This window comes from Periophthalmus magnuspinnatus, chromosome 19, assembly GCF_009829125.3.
Source record: "Periophthalmus magnuspinnatus isolate fPerMag1 chromosome 19, fPerMag1.2.pri, whole genome shotgun sequence".
NCBI classification, from domain to species: domain Eukaryota; kingdom Metazoa; phylum Chordata; class Actinopteri; order Gobiiformes; family Gobiidae; genus Periophthalmus; species Periophthalmus magnuspinnatus.
The window spans coordinates 9226656-9247171 of NC_047144.1; the positions used below are offsets into that span (position 1 = coordinate 9226656).

The window sequence follows — 20516 nt, forward strand, 5'->3', positions numbered from 1 at the left end:
TAGTGTATGTAAACTTCTGGTTTCAACTGTATCTTTTGGACTTTTTTGGTCTTTTGTCCTGTGATTTCCAAGTGTAACACCAGAGGACAATAGAGTTACACTTTCTGTACACTCAGAACATAGACTGCATGGATCAGAATCATTGATATTCAACCTAGCTCAAGAAGACTATTGCTTTGATTATTGTTATAGATACTTATATATACTTTTTTTTTTGTTAGTTTTTTGCGGTAAGTAACTAAGTAAGCAAACTAAAGAAAGCACGTTGCACGACTTCACAGAATAACTCGTTACTTCAAAGGTGAAATGTCTCCCCCTTGTGTTGTCCCTTATTTTTGTCATTTAGTGTGTCTTTTTTGGTTTCTTTTAGGTGTTCTTTTAGGTGTTTCTTTTTTTAAATTCCAAATAATTGATTCAAAATTATTTTTGGCTAAGCCATCTGCTCATTTCTCAATATTTGTCTTATTTCTGAGTTTGGGACAGAGTGCAAGGAATGGGTGACCTAATAGCCCTTGGGATTTGAACCCTGTTTTTCCAGAGGGCTCATCAAATGTAAATCATTATTATTTAAAAAGGTTATTATTCTGTTATTACTCAGTTCAGACATACATTTTGACTCTTGTTTAAATCTTCAAGGTCTCTTTCTTACCCTGTTAGTTCACACACAAGTATATTTTTCTGATGCAATCTATTCAGCACTCCCAGGGGTGCTGTTATGTCATTGTTGTTTTTTATAATATCCTCTGTTCTGTCACTCCCAGACCCTTAATATTAAAACTCAACTAATACAACAGCTGACTACACACTTGTGGCCATCCCGTATCTTTCTCATTTATAAGAACGTTTTTATAATACACCCTATCTCCTTGAACAGTATGAAAATTGATCTTTCAATTTAGTTTATATTGTTTGTTGGAAGCATGTTGTGTGTCTATTAAAGCTAAATAGGCACAAGATAACCTGCTGCCCAAACCAATTTTCAGTGACCTCTAAAGGGAAGTGAATTGAAAGGAAATCCAATTAACATCAATCTGTGCAGAACGATGACAAATCACATTGGGAAGACTTTGTGGATGAAAGTGGTGCATTCCTCTGGCCTCCTGTTCATGTCGTCAATATCTGGAGATGACTAAACCCTGTTCAGTAACACAAGACTGCGCCTCCTCTACATGTGAAATCTGCTGTGGTTTTCTAATGATTGTTTCAATGGAAAACCCTCATTGATTTTTAAGCATTCAATTATACAGCTTTTGAGTTGAAAAGATAACTTGGTTAAGAGGCTTCACTCCGTTGAGGATATGCCAAAAGAATATCAGGGTGATTAGACATGTCAGTATGGGGGTGCTCTACTAAGTTGCAATTTTGCGGATATACCTTTTTTTTTTTTTTTTTTTTTTTTTTTTTTTAAATACATTATACTTCTAAAAGTGCTCACTAAACTATTTCAGATTTTCTTGAATGTTGTTGTTTGACATATAATTATACTCTAGAAAAAGTTGGCTTCAGATGTTTTGTTATGAAAAAGTGAGAACATTTTAAAAGTCTTTTTATTATTACTGAAGTGAAATGTTATCCTATTTAACATATGCGAGTATATATATAATAGACTATTGTTTATACTTGCATGGTCACAGATCACGCTCACGTAAGCTTATCCAAGTTCCTTTGCACTTTCTTAGTTCTGTCCAGTTGTCAGTGAAAACTCCAACTGATCAGAGAGCTGTCCCACTTTGAGTATATCTCTAAAAAGTTGCACTGAGGGAGGAGAGGATGGAAGGAAAGGGCAGGGTGACAATAATCTGTCCTTGAGATAAATGTCAGTGATAAACCCAAACGTCCTCAGCTCATTACTCACTAAAACAATACACGAATTGTGTCCGTAAGTCCTTGAGGATTCAGTGTATCACTAATTCTGCTGTCTGCGTCAATGGCTTTTTGAAATCTCTGAAAATGACACAAAAGAGACACAGGTGCACTTCTGAGCATGGTCAAATAATACAATATACAATACTTAAGGATTTGTCGTGCGTTCAAATTCAAAGTCATTGTAGACAGAGATCCTGTCTGCATTTGTGTGGCATCCTTGAGTAGGAAACTCCTTTCTAAAAATGGTTCAATTGTTGTACAACTTCCCGTCATGCGTTAAACCTAATCACTGTCAGTAGCATGGGTCAACTTTTGTCTATACATGTTAAACAATGCCCCAACTTCAGAGACATATGGGAAAGTGTTTTACACTTTATATAGAGCAAACAATATAAAACCAAAAGAGTAGTTGGCATAATTATCAGAAGTTATTCATCTAATCCAGCTGGTGCCAAAAAAAGGTTTGTGTCTAGATTTTATTGCTTTTATGATTAGTTATGCCAATCACAAACTTGGCATCAGTTAAGCATGCTATTTTATGCAACTTGATTCCTAGATTCCTAATTTTTTTCTATTCTATGGTATTTAATTGCTAAGAAACACTTGGTTTCATGATGTCACCTGCTTGTCTCCTTGGCGATTGCTATTCATGGGTTTCAGCTTCTTGTTATTGTGAACATTTGGAAGACTTTTCACCATTGGATATTTTATTTTAAATTGTTAAGTGCTATGGCAACAGTCCAAATTTTTCATGATTCAAAATACCATTATGTCATTTTGCCATTTTGTGGAACCAAAAAACTGACATACTCCCCCTTTAAATACTTTGGAATGGGATATGAGTCAGTATTTATGCATTTGGGCTAGATGGTGAGTATGTTTGGCCATGCAGGAAAACTGTCAGGAAACACTATGAACCCTGCTATGCCTGATGACATATTTCCCTTAACCCAACCCAACCACATACGTCCCTGCCCATAGCTTGTGTCAACATCATGTAGACCTATCTGTGCATCTGTTTACTTTGTATGATGCCAGACTACTCGTGAGGGCACATTCTTCATAAACCAGTCAAACTACTGATCAAAATCAAAACAAGAAACTTAGCCTAATAACACAAGTTTAAGGCTAGATGTTTTTGTTTTTTGGTTTGTTTGGTTTTTTTTGTTTTTGTTTTTTTGCTTCTGTCACAGTGACTAAACTTCTTAAACTGATCCCTTCATTATCAACAGGAAATGTGTAATGCTTAAAGAAATTCCACAGTCCCCAGAAGGAAACATGACATTTGGCATTACTTCTAAAAATGTAAAAACTGTTTTTGTAAGCATCTCCCAAAAGCAAACAGGGATCAAAGGAACAACCCCTTTTCCTCTCTCTCACCCAACTCACCACAAATCTTGACACAAACTCCTCCTCGTCTGGTCGCTCTTTGGTCCCACGCTCCTTCGCTTCTCCTCCACAAACGCGCTCACTTTTGTCCACTACTTCTGATGTAAGTTAATAATTAGATTAGATTCATAATAATGTGATTCATTTTGTGTTTTTCGTCACTTCGGTTGTTATCTAACTTGATTTAATTAGATTTTGTGGGGAAAAACTTACTTTTTTCTGAGGATGTTGCTGTTTTCCCACAGTGCTGCGTTTGACCGCGGTGAAGTCCATGGAGAATCGCGCTAAAATACGAAAAGGTTTGTAATTTATGTTATTTACAGAAGTGACTTAACAATGATTACAAGTTGTATTAGTAAATTAGTAATTGTATTGTATTAGTAAAAAAAAAGTGATGTTCAGCAATGAATGTTGTCTTTTTTCCCTTCACATTTCCAATATTAAAACAAAGTTAGCTAAGCACTCTTCCGTTAAAATGTTAGCGTTAATTTAAGCTAAAATCAACTACTTTATCTTTATCAGCTGTAATTAATCATTATTGTTCTTTCAGTCAGATTTCTTTCTATTTCTTTCGTTTTTGAATATGCTATATTTAAGACAAAACGTAAATATAGTTTAGTTTATATAGTAAATAAGCACATGAATTGTAGATAATGCATTATTTTGTGCATTGGCATGTACAATGTGGATGTAGTTTCCTCACAGCCCTTTGTCTGTCCCACAACAAGGCTCTCATCCTAATCCTAATTTTGCCCTAAAACATAGCCCCAATGTGTGATCTGACCCAGTGATATAGTCTGTAGTCTGTAATTAATCTATAGTGAAGTGTTACATTTTTTGTGGATAAATGTTGAAAAACTCTGCTGTAAACTGCTAAAACTTTTTATTATGCCTGTAGCTTCAGTTTATTCATGAAGTAAAGTTGTGTTGTTGTTTTTCTGTTTATTTTGCAGGCACATGAGATTTTGTAATGTCATCTTGTCCTAGAGAAAAGAGACGGGAAGGATAACAAAAGAAAACAGGTAAAACTTAGAAGATTACAATTTGTAATCTTTCTATTGGCATATCATACTAAAGACAAACAATAAATTAAAATAGTGTTTCAGTTATAACCTTTGCAAATACAGCAAGCCGTGATGATTACCATCATGTGCATGTTCCTCACATGCTCCTATGGAATTGTGACAACCTCTGAATCGCATCCACCTCTGAATCGCCCCTGAATCATGACCAGTTCTGAGTAGCGAGCAGCTCTGATTCACTTTCTTAATCGCAACCGCCCCTGCATTGTGACGTGATTTACCAGCAACTTTGTGCATAATTCAGTTATGGTGTATTATGCATAAAGTAATATGTATTAGTATGTTGAGTCTTTTGATTAGAATGACCTAAAAATATTTGTGTCATTTTTCAGTTACTATACACATAAAATAATTTATGTCTCTGTATATAGATTTGCAAACTCCAATATGAAACAAATAGTGGACTCCACAGTCCAAATGATAAAGAATATGACATTGGTCCCATTGACTTTTTTGTATGTTATGGTTAACACAATGAATCCCACAGGTTTTGTGGACTTTCTTTCTTTCATAGGGGTGCTATAGTCACGATTGGTTATGTGCTCAGCTCTGTGCTCTGCTCTATTCAGGCTTTGATTTTGCAATTTTGATTTAAATTTGAGCTCTAAAGGCCGATGCATGCGGCTGTTACCAGGTATCAAAGAAATAGGAAATAAATAATTTTTTTGATGGCATGTTACACAAGTTACCATAATGAATCTCTATGGCTATGGATCCTACAGACATGCAGCTATCTTATACCTATCCAGTTGCAGATAATTTTTTTTCATTTGTATCAAAACTTCTACGCAATGCTGCCAAAGTGTATCACCGATTCAGAAAATGAAATTGGTGAACAAAGTAAGTACAGAGCAGTGGGGCACTGTTGGCGGTGAAAATAGGGATTGATAGGCAATAGTGTCTTGAAAATAAGTGCTTAAAGACAGCTCAAACATGCACAAATCACTCCAAATACAATTTTGGGTGAGTTAATGATGAGGGGAAACAATTATATGGTTAAAAGGTGTGAAAAGTCGATTTTGCAGAATAGGTCTGCTGTAGTGACAAGCAGAAGGGATTTATAATCTCAGACCAGATAAATTGTTTGTTATTGATTTATGAGTTAGGTTAAGAAAATTTTTATTTGTCCTACAATGGGTAAAATTCTGCGTTCCAAGTACAAGATCTGCATCCAACCAGATGGGACAAATTCCATTATGAACTAATACTTTCTAAATCTACAATATTGATTATCAACATTTATAGATGTGGCATGTGGAGTGTGAGTTAATTTGGCTCAAAAGCCCAGGACTAGATAGGTTTCATATACAGTGTTCCCTCTTTTATCGCGGGGGTTAGGTTCTAAAAATAACCCGCAATAGGCAAAATCCACAAAGTAGTCAGCTTTATTTTTTACAGTTATCATATATGTTTTAAGGCTGTAAAACCCCTCACCACACACTTTATACACTTTTCTAAGACAGACATTAACATTTTCTCACATTTCTCTCTTGTTTAATTAATTAATAGTGACTCACACATATTTCACAGTTCCCCTGACCATGCCTCTTCGTCCTGCTGCTGCTCCGCTCTAGTGTCGATCGAACATTTATGTAAATTTGGCTGAACAAATTCTGTACTGTACAGGAGACATGGCACGGAGGAGACTGATTAACAATGGTCTACAGTCCCTAAGCCAATCAGGACACAGAACACAATGTGGGTTCATACACTGTAAAAAAAGTATGCAAAATTGCACACAAAAAATCCATGAAACAATGAGACTGCGAAAGGTGAACCGCGATATAGCGAGGGACCACTGTAAATATATGTCACAGTAGCAGCAGAAATGCCATCCAATGCGGCCAACTTCCTGTAGACTATTGCTCAAATTATGTTTTAGGTTTGTCCATATGTGGCCTATCACGCTTAATAGATAGTACATGAGTCTCCCGTCCCATAGTGGTCACTCAAAAGCTGGCGCTGTAGAGCCATTTGTTGTGGACCATGTAAAATGTTGTTACTATAATTTTAGTGATGATAATTCAATTCACTAAGCTGATTCACTGTGCCAATTCGGGTACATTTCTGTTCATGTTTAATGTGTATTTCCCTCTTTATTGTGTGATTTGAGTAGAGTGCAGTTAATTTACAGTGGGAGCTTTGGAGGACCCTAGAGGTAAAAGGGTACAAACTAGGACATGTGTCTCATTGGCTCATCCAATCAGGAGTATGTGTAATGCATGTGTGTGTAAGATGTGTGTGTGTTTTTTTTACAAGTTTCTGCATCCCTGCTGGCCAACTATGAAACATGCCCTATGTTTTTAGTAGATTGTTTTCTTCCCCTAATGCATAGAATTGAATCCCCAAGTTTCGTTCCAATAAAATAATGTTGATGTTTTATGTATAGGCTAGGGGGCGCTATAATATGCACTGGTCATATAATTATTTGTCCGTTATGTTCAGGGCGAGATCACGCATAAGTGATTCAAATTTGAGCTTTCTAGACCGATGCCTGTGGCCATGAGCGCTTTAGTGTTCACTTTTATTAGACTTCATAATCCGTTATATTCAGGGCAGGATCACGCAGTTGTGATTATAATTTGAGCTCTCTAAGCCTATGTCTGTGGTTATGAGAAGTCATAGAAAAAACAGGACATTAAGGTGTTTTTCACCAATGTTCTATGGGCAAACTTCCCCAGATAAGATAAGATTCCAGGTGAACTGATAAGATTCCAGGTTATGATGACACAGCAGATTAATAAAAAAAAACAATGGCAACAATAGACCAGATTATTCCTTGTTTATTTAAGGTGATGATAAAGGTCCTTCTAAAAAAAGCCATAGAAAAACCATAGACTATATACTTAAATGGACATAGCTAAATGCTGTGTTCCAAATAGAAATTGAACATGGCCATGTGTCTCCCATTCCATAGGGATCACTTAAAAGGTGGCATTGTTGAGACATTTTTTCTCATGTAAAATATTGTTATGAGAATTCATTTTGCACAAAGCTTTTTTGCACTCTGCCAACTTTGGTGCATTTTTGTTCTTGTTTAGTGGGTCTTTTCCTCTCTATTGTGTGATTTGAGTCAGAGTCAGTTCATTTACAGTGGGAGCCTTGGAGGACCCTAGAGGTAACAGTGTACTAAAGTAATTTTTTCTCCCCATTGTAAACTTTGTGCATTCCAAAAGGTGGCACTCTACCAGTGATCATTGTGTTTGACATATCAATGTAATCAGTGGCAGCCAGTGTATAAGTCATTCAAATTTCAACATGGTCGGACTAAGCATGCACGTGTAAGATTTTGTAAAATATTTTTTAGGAGCCTTTGTGCTCCTGCTAGCCAAGCATGCAAAAATGTCTCATATTCATAATAGAATTTTTTGCATCTCCTCATGCATAGATTTCAATCCCCAAGTTTCATACAAATCAAATAATTTAGTTCTTTACATTCAGGCACGAATCACACATATGAGATAAAAAATTGAGTTCTGTAGGGATATGCCTGTGGTCATGGGAAGTCATAGAGCAAAGAGGAAATCTGTTTTTTTTTATGGCGTGCTATGAGGAAACCATGAGCACCACTGAAACTCTATGTCTCTAGATGTGGCATGTCAAATCTGAGCTCATTTGGACCAAAATTTTTGGCTTGTCTGATAGAGCTCTATCATTGTTCTGAATTTTGTCAGCCTATGCCCAAATTAGGTTATCTCATTTGCAGAGGGATCCATTTCTGGCAGCGCTGTAGAGTTGGTGAGCATCGGACATTTTTACAATGCTTTTTTTCTCAAATTTTTTGTCAGGCTGGTCAATTTTGTACTGCCATGTGAGACTTTTCGCAGAAGTATAGGCCATCAAAAATGCGATCATTTGGTCGGACAAAGAATAGTAATTAAAACCCCAAGCGGTGATGATGGCCCTCGCCCCCAAGCACACGTTCCTCCCATGCCTCCTCTGAATCTATGCCTGTGGCTGTGAGAAGTCATTGAATAAATAGGGAAATAAGGTGTGTTTTGCCATTGTGCTGTTGGCAAACAGTAAGGAATATCCCAAAAAATTGATCATTTTTCAATTGCAAGGTCTCTTCATATAGCATGCCAGATATGAGCTCTTTTGGACTAAACACCTAAGACTAAATATGTTTTTCTAAAAACGCAGGCAAATTGATGATGAAATTTCAATCCAATATGGCTGACTTCCTGTCTGTTCATCATAGGACAATGTGCCAATTCCATTTTTGACTTTTGACCATTTCTGTCAAAGTAATTTTTTTCTCCGCAGTCCTATTGGTGGTGCTGTGGCACTGAGCACTAAGTGTGAATTATTCATTTGATAGGTGTCAGCCAGTGTATAAGTGACAACAAATTGCAACCTGGTTGGACTAAGCATGCACATGTAAGATTTAAAAAGTCTTTACACCCTTTCTGGCCAACCATGGAAAATGCCCAGTATCATAGTAGACTTTTTTTTTCTTCTCCTCATGTGTAGAATTTAATGTATAGGCTACCCACAGTCTATACATATAGTGTACACTGGTCATTGAAAAAACAGGAAATTATGGTGTTTTTCACCAGTATCCATTTTGCACAATGTAACTTCTGGTGGAGGGGCCGCTATCTGCTTGTCTCCATGGAGAGGTTATTGTGCCAGGCCAAATTCCAGGTCAAACCTGAGGAGAAATCCCGCTCACAATAAGAATGCATGTTTTTTAATTGAATAAGTGCAAAAACTAAAAGACAGGTCTTGCTTTAGAATATTAGGGAAAAACCTCTCATCTCTCATGGTGGCAGATGCGTCATTAGAAAAGTTACATAGTGCACCTCTAAACAAAAAAACTGCACATTCATTGTTACGCTTGCACCACTTTAAGCACTGTGTCGCACTTTTACCATAAACCAAAAATGTTAACCTTACTGGTTTACAGGCCATTAACATTGGATTAATTTAGCAGCTATAGCATAGTGTTGTGTACATAAACACTGCCATAAACACGGTGTGATTGCATACTGCCTGAATTTCTGTCTCTAATTGGCTCCTGTTGTATAGGTCTGAGGTTGTGGGCATTCCAATAGTCTTACTTCAGTGAAAGCCTTTAAATTAAGCCTGATTCTTTTTTTCTTGTTGTACAATTGTCCCTCTTAAGATCAACTTCCAAATATTGTAGTTGTTTTAAATTATGGCATGACTGTAGTATATCCCTTTCTTTCCTCTGGCTTAGATTTCTTTGACGCTGTGTGGGAACTGTGCATCTAACAAGGTAGAAAAACATACCTCACAGAAAAACTGGTGCGGTGTCAGCAAACTCGGTAACTACAAACTTTTTACAGCCTTCTTTAAAGTTAATGACGAGTGAGTGTTTCATAGAGAGAGCATAGGATCAGGGTGGAGCATTGGTTTAACTGTGTCGAAGGAAAACCTAAATCTTTTTATGTTCGCAGCTTGAAATCCTTTGAGATAGGCTTGAACAAGGCTGGGTGCTCTTTAAAAATACAGTCCTTAAATAGTCCTTTTACTGGCGCTGTAGGAAACTGGAGGCTGCCGGTCTGAGGCGCAAAGACATCTGGGAGAAATGCATTGGACTGTGCTCAGCCAATGTCGGGCTGTAGGGAGGCGGCAACAAGTCCATGCAATTTGGCTCATTTAAACAGCAAGTTTGTATCTAATTAGGTGTAGTTATACATTCATGCAAAAGGATGGAACATTTATGGGATGGGCTGCTCCCATTTGGCTTCCTATTTATCACCATTTCAAACTCTTGAGACCATATCGCTTAAAAAAGATTTCTATAGGCAGTAATTGAATGTATCTTTGCATGCAATCAATGTTCATCAAATTTCAGCTTGTGGTGTGAGTTTTAGCAGGTTTGAGCGGGAGCAGCTGAAGATTTGGCTGTTATCTTATGAGAATTGGCTCTTCCAGTTCTCAACAAAGAATCATTTCTTAGAATGTATATCCCTAGCATTAAAAACATTATCATCGCCTTTATAATAATTACAATTTGGTGTCCTCAGTATATTCCCATTGCGGGGTCTTTTGAAAAAAAATGCCCATTTGTGGGTTTTTTGAAAAGTATTGCAATTTGCAGTTTCTTCAAGAGTCATTCATTCATATTTATTTCTCCAAACTTGTGCATGTCCTGCTAACAACTCTATTACTACTACTAGTAGTATTTTTAATAGTTTTAGTAAAGATAATATATTTCGCTCGCTCTCATCATCACATCCAACTATTTTGTGATTGAAGTAATTGACCTGATAGATTTCTTTTTAATACAATCTTTTATCTTGGCTTGGAAACAAAGGTGACCTGTGGTTGGTCCATGGGGATGACCATGTCCCAATCTGCCTAAGAGAAGTGCAGGAGTCGCATCACTGGTATGATTTCCTGACTTATCTAAAGGCATGAGTGCTTACATTATATTTGTGAAAAATTACTAAACTAAAATACACAGTGTGACCTCGAAGGCCTTTCCCGGCTTCTTGAGATTTGTATTTGGGTGGTACATATATTATTACACAAGAGGCCAGATGTGCTGTTTTTAACAGGCACTTAATGAGACAATGGGGCTTTTTCCCTCTTCACAGACCAGCACATTTATTTAGTAGCAGCTGGTCATAATTTGTAATGTGTTAGTGTTGAATAAATGTGTGCCAGTGCTTTGGTTCAAGTGGAGTGTTGATAATAGTTTAGCTCCATAAAATATACTTGAACTAACAACATGTGATATGTATGGATAACAAATTTCTCTTTTTGTTTTGGTTTGGGGTTTACTTATGCATTGCTGAAATTTTTTTTCTCATTGGAGCCGTATAAGCCATATGTAGTAATGTGGGAGGTAAGCAATAGCGTTATGTTTCAGAATACCACCATCATCATTAGTCACGCCTTGTGTATTAAAACCAAGGAGATGTTTAGACAAGCCGTTGGAGACTTTTCTCCAAGGCGTAGAGGACACACATGTTAGTGTACCTAATGTGTTACTCAAATATGAAATGTGATGACTGCTTTTATTTGATTGCCATCAATTACACAGTGAACAGTATTTATGAGGACATGCCATGTGTTATATGTGCTTCAAGTCTTTCCAGACAAAGAGCCTACAGCCCTCACCCAAGAAGCAGGGGTGACTGAAGCACGGGCATCGTATTTACTTATTAAATAAACACTAGTCTTTTGTCTTGAATGCATAGCTGTGTGTTAACCATTTTCTGTAAGCAGATGTAGCTATATGCCTTAGTTAAGTTTTACTAAATAGACCAATAAAAAACAATACATATGCATCCTTCTATTGATTGTCTTATAAATTTCTTATTGGGTTTCTTGTTTTCCCAGAAGAGTAATTGGAGGTGTGTGTCCGGACTCTATCACCCTGCTGCCGTTATCATGAGTTGGAGCTTCCTGACTCGTTTATTGGAGGAGATCCACAATCACTCCACGTTTGTGGGGAAGATCTGGCTCACTGTGCTCATTGTGTTTCGAATAGTGCTGACAGCCGTTGGAGGGGAATCCATCTACTATGATGAACAAAGCAAGTTTGTCTGTAACTCAGCCCAGCCCGGCTGTGAGAATGTGTGCTATAATGCCTTTGCACCTCTCTCCCATGTCCGATTCTGGGTTTTTCAAATTATTCTGGTGGCTACACCATCGCTCATGTACCTGGGCTATGCAGTTAACAAAATTGCCCGCTCGGAAGAGAAGGCAGGCAGTTCCCCTCGGAGGAAACCCAGAAAGCCTTATCTGTCGGGCAGACAACAGCACCGAGCTCTGGAGGAGGCTGAGGGTGACCAGGAGGAGGACCCCATGATCTATGAAATGGCTGAAGTCGACCAAAACCCTGTGCCCAAAGGCAGCCCTGACTGTCAGGAAAAATCCAAGCCCCGCCATGACGGGCGTCAACGCATCAGACAGGATGGCCTCATGCGCATTTATGTGCTGCAGCTCCTGGCCCGCTCCGTGCTGGAGGTGGCCTTTCTCTGTGGACAGTACGCTCTCTATGGGTTTGCGGTCCCTCCCACCTACGAGTGCACCGACTCCCCCTGTCCTCACCGTGTGGACTGCTTTGTGTCCCGTCCCACGGAAAAGACCATCTTCCTCCTGATCATGTACACTGTCTCTCTGCTTTGTTTGAGCCTAAACATTTGGGAGCTGCTACACTTGGGTATTGGGACAGTGTGTGAAATAGTGCGCTCGCGACAAATGCAGTTAGATGAAGAGGAACTGTGCCGCCTGACCAAGGGACTGGGGGCTTTTAGTGAAACTGACCTGAACAGAGAACAGTACAGCTCATACCCCTACTCATGGAACGCCCCCTCTGCTCCACCGGGCTACAACATTGCCATCAAGCCTCTTCTGGTGTCCACAGGCCCTCGGGACCAGCTGCTGCCTATCACTGACCTCAACAACTCCAAGATGACATGTCGCCAGAACCACGTCAACATTGCACAAGAGGAACGCCAACACTGCTGCAACAACAACGAAAACCTGTGCCACACGGGCTTGAGAGACAGTGCTAAGGGACTACACAAGGAACTAGGCGAGCATAAGAACAAACTAGAGGCAGAGAAACAGGTTTACAACAAACAGCAAAGCCACAGTAACAACCAGAGCAAACAGCAGAGAGAGAGGAGGCAGAAACAGCCCTCCAAGCACACAGCCAAAGAGGACACGGACAGGGGCAGCAGCAGCACCAGCAGCAAATATGGAGAAATAAAGGGGTCAGAGTGGATCTAAAACCAAACTGTTATGTCTTGAAGTTATAGGCAGTATTCCCAAGTCCAGAGGTTCTCATGTGTTTCAGATGGCGTAAAGTCCACCTTTAGTAATTTCTATATACCCTCTATCATGAGTCTTGAGTTGTCTAAGCCAAGACATTAACAGAGGAAGTCAATAGATTTGCTAATAAATTCGAGCCAGCAAGGGACAATATAGGGCCAAAACCTTGATTGTTATTGTTAGCCAAAAACAAAACAAAAAGATAAACTACCTATAATCCATCTAAGCCAATGTGGCAAAGAAAACTAAAACAATTAGTTTAATAATAAAAGAAAGAAATAAAATGTGTTAAATGAGGCTGTTAATGTACAGTTTTGCCTTTGAAAATTGTTGATCTGAGATGATGTGTTTGAGATGTGTTTGTCATTGCAGATCCTTCTGTGATGAGTATCTTACTTAAGAGGCAAAGAACGTGTATGGTTGATACTTTTACTTTAATTTCATTATGTCCTTATGCAAACTAGCCCTTGGCGGCTATTCAGGGTCCATTTTCAAGCAGTATCTTAATTCATAATTTGGTGGTAATATTTGGATGACAATTGTTGTGAGTTATGTAGTTATATTGTGACAGAATTGTCCGTTAATGTTTGGTTTGTTAAAGCAAGTTTATTTTGGAAGGTACTACTCAAACCAGACCTGGGAGATTGCATGTAAGCCTTTTATGTTAAAGAATATGTTTTTTACATTTTATAACTTACAAATAAAAGTTCAGTAATAGTTCCGTTCATGTTTTATGTTTGGATATCGGATTATATATCATTTGTTTGAAATTTTCTGTGAAAGTGGTATACAGTATAGCTTAAATGTATTGTACTGTAGTCCTCCCATTTACTGGTACTTTGCATGGAAGTATCCATGTATGTTAGTGCACATTGCCCTCTGCTGGAATAAAAGTCCAACATATTTGACCGATTAGTTTAAAAAGCTATTTAAACCCAGACTGGAAAAAAAAATCAATAAACCGATTATGATTTCAAAGCAACCAAACTTTTAACAAATTAAAGCAGATACAAAACTGCCTTATGGCTAACAACTGAAGATAAAGAGGGAACTCTGAGCTCAACATTTCACCTTTTCGTTAACGAGCTATCTAAATTATAGCAGATTATGGTCATATTTAGGGCACATAGTAGGATGTACAAAAACAAATAAATATAAAATATTATATATATATTATATATAAAAACAATGGCTTAATTTTAAATTTCAGGTCCACCGGATGTGACTTGTGTTGACTTCCTGTCTTCGCAGTGTTGTTTAAAAAGCGGCGGTTTGCGGCTCCGACAACTTTTCTTAAATCATTAGAAGACCCTTTTGTCTTCGAAAAGAAATAAGGAGTACGTAAGCTTAATATAATTTTATAAGTTTGTCTAGAGGCATGTTAGTAGAGTTTTTAGTTACAACAATAGCGTGCAACTTTTTTGCTTTCTCGTGCTAACTGAATGTGACTGTGAGCTAACCTCAGCTATTTAGTGCTAATCGCTCATATGTTCTATTTATTATATGAGAATGATCTGCTATCTTACGGTTTATGCATTAAAGTGAATAGTATCCATAGGCTATTTAATGCACGTTTATTTTCAAAAGAATTACATTTACCACCTCTTTGACGAGAGCAAGCATAATATGAAAATGTGTTTACGTAGAGCTAGTGTCAGTTTTGGAAGTATGCTGTGACAAATTCTTGTCTAGGGTTCATAATAAAGACCGACTGGTCCAGTCTAAGTTAAATGCTAAAATATAGGGTAATATAACAACTGAAAATATATTTAATGTAGGCTAATTGTGATTATTTATTTTGTTTACAGCGTATTTAGCCTCATTTATCCATTAGCATCCTAAATATCATCTATGATGTAATAATATGTTTAAAGGAAATACTGTGTAGAATAGGTATGAATTAAATCATATTTGGCTGACACTTGCACCGTTTTGCTTTTAAGACCCTGGCGTGTTTTGTGCGGTCATGGAGCAGCGGATGTTCCCAGAGAAAGGTGGTCTTCTGGGTAAACTGGCCCCCGGAGAGAAGAAACTAGATGGAAGAACATTCTATCTGGATAGAATAAAGAAGCGCTCCGCAGCCCTCCTACTGGAAGCCATAACTTTATTTGGAGGGGTAAAGTTAAAGACAAAAGTTCAATACTGCAAGTTTTTGGACTAGTGCATAATATTACCACTGTATAATCTTTTTGCTCTATTTAGAAAATTGAAAGTTTTCTGCACAAGGATGTAGATTTTGTTGTCACCGGATGCCTAGAAGAACTAGAGCAGAAGGCATCAGACAGTAAAACTAAAAGAGATGAATCTACTCCCGCCAAACAGCAAGAGAGTGTACTGAAAGAAGGCAGACAAAAGCAGGCGACTCCCAAGCCTCCCTTAAATGTAAGTATCTTATTGGATTATATATTCTACAGTAAATGTTATGTATATTAGATTTGTATTTTATATACTGACATGAATGACATACAAATTGTGAACGTTTGCTTTTTACGTTTACACTATTATTGATGCGTTATGGTCATGGAAACAGGTGTGTGGCAGTCGTGGGAAGGCTCTGCTAGAAAAGGCCATTCTTAATAATGTAAGTAAGGCTTATTTTAAAATGTAAATGTTTATAGTATATATTTTATTTATTCATTGTACAAAACTGAATAATTAATATATGGATTCGAATTGAACAGGAGCGGCTGCAGAAGAGCAGTGTTTTGACCAATGCCCGGTCATGGGGAGTAAAGATTCTGTATGCAGATGGTATCCTTTGACCATGTTTGTTTAAAGATCATTTCCATGTCAAAAGTTTAAATGCTTCTCCCACTGGTGTGTAGTAGAGAATATGTGGATTTTACAAATGTCTGTCTTTGCCAGTGTTGTGTTAATCCTTAAGGCCTTTTCAGATGTCCTTTTATACCTTAAGCAGTTGTCTCGAGAAAGTTTGGACACTAAATCTAAGAAGTCACAGGTATGTTTTTACTTTTATTTACATTTTTTGTGTAAATAATATGTAAGTATATATATATATATAATTTTTTTTTATTTTTTTTTTACAGAAAGTTTACACCAAACAAATTCCAAATGTTGTAAAAGGTGAGTCAAACTTGTTTACACCAATTATATTAGGTAAATACCAAATAATAAACAACAGAGTAACAACCTTATTATTATCCATTACCATGGAATTAGGAAATTCTGTTATAATCACGTTAAAGCAGTTATTTTACGTGTGTGCTAACGTAGTGATTATAAATATTGACATAGTGAATCCTTATTTTTCTCCTTTCACAGCTGCACCCCTGAGGTCTCCATATCTCAAAGTTGAAGACTCAAGCAGGTGAGTTTACACTCGCATAGTAATTTATTTTTTCTTTGTCAGAGGAAGACGACAGGACTCCTATCCTCAAAGTGTCCAATTACAGTCTGTACAGAACAGTCAAAATGTACTAATTTCTAAACACAGGTTTCACTTGAAACCACGTTTGACCTCCTGCCCTGTTGACCCTGTTTCCTCGAGGTAAAAGGTTAATGATGTTGTCTTTGTGTGTGTGTCACTGTCAAATTGACCAAAAAGTGACCCATCTAAACAATATTCTTTATTGATTCAATGCTTTATTGAATCAATAAAGCATATTTTAGGCTGTCTCTTTAGACTATCTCAGATTTCAGTTAGGATGGGAAGGCATGGTTGCGACCTTATTTTTCCTCTTGGTTTTTTGCATTTGGCATAGATGATTTGCTTAATTGAGTGGCATAAGGACTTCTGTGGTGTACTGTGACAGTCCCCCCAGTGGTGCTGCCCCCCGGAGGAGGAGCAGATACAGTTTCTGTTTGATGAGGCACAACAGCTCGAGGGCTGCAGGGGATCTCGGTGTGAACAGGCCTTTTCATTAGCATCCTCATTTCAATTAGTTTAAGTGGTCTCACTGGTCGGGCGCATTCATAGGCTCTGCTTTGGGAAATTGAGCCCATGACATCTGAAACATTCCCATATAAACTCAGCTGGAGCTGTTACCATTTATGCAACTATTTTCTAGGAATGTCAAAATGAGGAAAAAACACATTTATTGTCTGCACTGAATTTAAATCCATAATGCATACAATGCAGTAGGCTGTAATAAATGCATGCCTAGTTTGAATATTGGTGCTTTTTTCTATAGAAAATACAAGCCTCTACACGTGCAGTCCATGAACTTCCCCAGTCTGTACTACTCTGGACGTTACAGCCCCTTTGAGTGCCCTCCACCTCCTTGCTTTGACAAATGGAAAGGACAAGAAGAGAAGAAAGACATGTTAGTGTGATTCCGTCTTTACTCAGAACATAATATTGTCAGGTCATTGCCCTAGTTATGACTTAAGGTCTTTTTTTATTTCAGTGAAAATCTCAAGGTCACAGTCAGCACTGAGAACAAAAGCCAGACTCCTCTCAGCTGTAACCCTTCTCCATGGAGGCGACGCAAAAAGGATGTGGCGTATTGTGAATGCTGCCGCCAAACCTACAAAAACCAGGAGGAGGTGAGACTGTTTCACACAATTCTGTCTTATTGGGTTTTTTTTTTTCCTGATGGTCGCTGTAAAATCTCCTCACTGTTTGTCATAGCATTTACAAACTGACCAACACCGTACGTTTGTGTTGGAGTCATCCAACTACAGCGTGGTTGATCAACTTGTACCTGCTATGGCTCCTGGTTTTGACCCTGATCCTCCATCACAACCTCAAGAACTCAATGGGTCAGTCCCTTTAATTAGCCTACAACAACACCACAATTTCCTTTGACTAACTACATTTAAAATTGTGCTATATGTTATTACATTTTAACAGATTTTGCCAAACTTCTCCAAACCACGATGCATGTGAACTAGAACCACTGACAGATCTGGAAACTGAAGATGCTGTCAAAGAGCTGAAAGACTCAAATTTTACTGGTAACATTCCCATACTCATCAGTGACACCGTGTCACCTCCTCCCGGAATCCAGCCTCCCACAGCCAATCAAAACATGGAAGTCTCTGATGGTACTCCTGATGCTGATGCTAAAACTTTGAGTCCTGCTATGCCTGTTTTAGAAAAGATGCCAAGAGACCCATCTGTTTCAGAGCCACACCTAGATACAAAGCCCCTATCTCCTTGCCCTGTTAATCTGTGTCTCAACCCTGACCCTTTCCCACCAATACTAAGTCCCCAACTACCTGATTTACACTCGCATAGCTCATATATGGAGGCCCCCATTTTAAGCCCTCAACTTTTAACTTCACAGGAACCTAAACATGAGTCTATAGTTCAAATAGACAATCTGTTTAGTGTTTCTCAATCTGTTATTTTGAATGCACATCACAGTTTGACCAGTGTTAGAAGTTCTGTGAAATTACCGGAGAAGAACCAACCGGAAATTAAAGTTTGTTATAATATCTGTGAGCGCAGGTCTCGTTCACTACCTCGTCAGACAACAATGACGCTAAATACGAAAAAGCGCAGTAGGTCGGCTAGTCCTGAATACAGCACAAGCAAAAGGAGGAGGACGAATGAATTTGGTGGGTACGCAGAAACAAAAAATGGACAGAAATCTGAAATCACAAAAGATAAGTACTTGTTATTTTTTGAAAGTGCAACTAGTAAAATAGTTCGATCTTTTCCTCAGCCAGCCACAACATTTCAGAGTTATTGCACAATAGAAAACCAGGACTCTACACAGGCTCTTGGTACTTTTACTGTCCCTCAAATGAACATTGCAGCTCAGTGGCAGCCATCTTTAAAACCACTTCTTTTTAACACACTAGTTTCAATCCCTGACAAATGTCAACATATTCTTTCAAGTCAAAACTCTGAACACTCAAATTCCCACTCAACTTCGGTCTGTATCGAATCAGCTCTCATCCCAGACATGGCGGCCCTCTCCTCCTCCTCCTCGGAGTCTGACTGGGATTGTGAGTTACTATCCCGGCTAGGTCGCTTTGGGAAAGCCCCAACCTCCAAAGAAACCAATGGGGAACTGGACAAAGACCTACTGCACCAGCCCTGCCCCTGGAAGCACAACAGCAGCTACGAGTCCCGCCTCCAGGACGTCCTGCAGCCAACAACGCAGCCAATCACAGTGGACTCCTCTGCTTTCTCCAGGACTGTGGTACAGATTGTAGAGGTGCTGCATTGAAAGCATTGGTGAAGAATTTATTAGATTTTTTTTAATTGAAATTAAATAACCTCCCAAACTGCACCACCAAGAGACCAGTATTATCATCATTATCTTTTTTGGTTGTTGCAACAAGTTGTCTCATCAGATGCCCTTTCTGTCACACCTTTCTCAATTAATATACTTCGCTGTAAACCTGCCTAAGGTGGGGACCTTTTCAGTTATCCAGATTTGGGAGGGGCAGACACTGGATTATGAATTACTGATTTACCATGCTATTGGTAGCACTTCATCTCATAGATATCCTATAAAGCGCATGTGAATTAAATATTTCTTACAATGTATAAATATATTTTAGAAATTAACTTTTTTCTTTTTACTATTTGACTGTTACATGAAGCCACTATATCTCAGTACATTTGATATACCTGTGTACTGTGCATCTTATTGAATTTTGTGCATGTCTTTGAGCAGCTATTTCCAGGAAGACACAGCAGTATTGAGATTTTAATGAGGCTTTTTTTTTGAAGGGGCATTACTCAATTACTGTAAGTGCTGTGCCTGGATGTGATCCCACAAGCACCGTGTTGATGGTCAAATATGAGACAAAAAGTCATTCCTTTCAGAGGTAGAGGAGAACATGGGAAGGGCGGATGCTCTAGGCTTTTCATATAGGGGCTCCAGAGGTGTTCTCCTGTCTGAAGACAAAAGGTATAGGGCACCTGTCCCCCCAATGATATGCCATTTAACACAATGTAATGAAAATAGATAGGTGTTTTGTGGGAATAGTGACTCAGGAAAACATTTGAGTGTGTGATGTTTTTGAATAAATTATTTTAACATGACTTTATTAGATTTTTGTTTTTATGTAGCAAGTGGCTTACTTTTTCAATAATAATAGGTCTTATCTTGAATTAAGAAGGGTAAGCAAGAAGGACTGTGGACCAGTTTGTCCTTGCTTATCATTACCTCTAACATACATGTTCCATTAACCGCCTAGTGTATACCAGGGCTTTTTATGTTCACATAAAGAGCCCATTGTAAAGAGGCTGTCAGAACAGAGCACTTTAACTACTGAATTGATTATCATGGCGATATATGTAAAAGTGTTAAGACTGTATTCTCAAATGTAGAGCTTAGCAATTAAAGGCCAGAAATAATATATCTGACTCTGGTTTTACATTTTAAAAGTTTTACTATGTGCTTGATGTCTATGTATGACACAATGTCTGACAGATGGTCACCGATTTTCACCGTAGTTCCATTATTCACGGGGATCCACAGGGGTCTCCTCCTAAAGTGT

At 38.2% G+C, this 20516-nt stretch overlaps 2 protein-coding genes across 2 annotated transcripts; both read left to right on the forward strand.

Annotated features, from left to right (window-relative positions):
- Positions 1–3301: 3301 nt before the first annotated feature.
- On the forward strand, positions 3302–13738 carry LOC117387225 (gap junction gamma-1 protein-like). The gene is made up of 4 exons (XM_033984673.2): positions 3302–3358; positions 3501–3554; positions 4209–4277; positions 11655–13738. The coding sequence occupies exon 4, from the start codon at positions 11706–11708 to the stop codon at positions 13050–13052; it is 1347 nt and encodes a 448-aa protein (XP_033840564.1). The 5' UTR covers positions 3302–3358; positions 3501–3554; positions 4209–4277; positions 11655–11705; the 3' UTR covers positions 13053–13738.
- A 579-nt stretch (positions 13739–14317) lies between these two features.
- On the forward strand, positions 14318–20057 carry dbf4b (DBF4 zinc finger B). The gene is made up of 12 exons (XM_033985220.2): positions 14318–14431; positions 15038–15210; positions 15297–15476; positions 15625–15675; positions 15776–15845; positions 15989–16053; positions 16142–16178; positions 16377–16422; positions 17246–17377; positions 17462–17600; positions 17686–17816; positions 17908–20057. The coding sequence occupies exons 2-12, from the start codon at positions 15061–15063 to the stop codon at positions 19232–19234; spliced, it is 2328 nt and encodes a 775-aa protein (XP_033841111.2). The 5' UTR covers positions 14318–14431; positions 15038–15060; the 3' UTR covers positions 19235–20057.
- Positions 20058–20516: the final 459 nt, after the last annotated feature.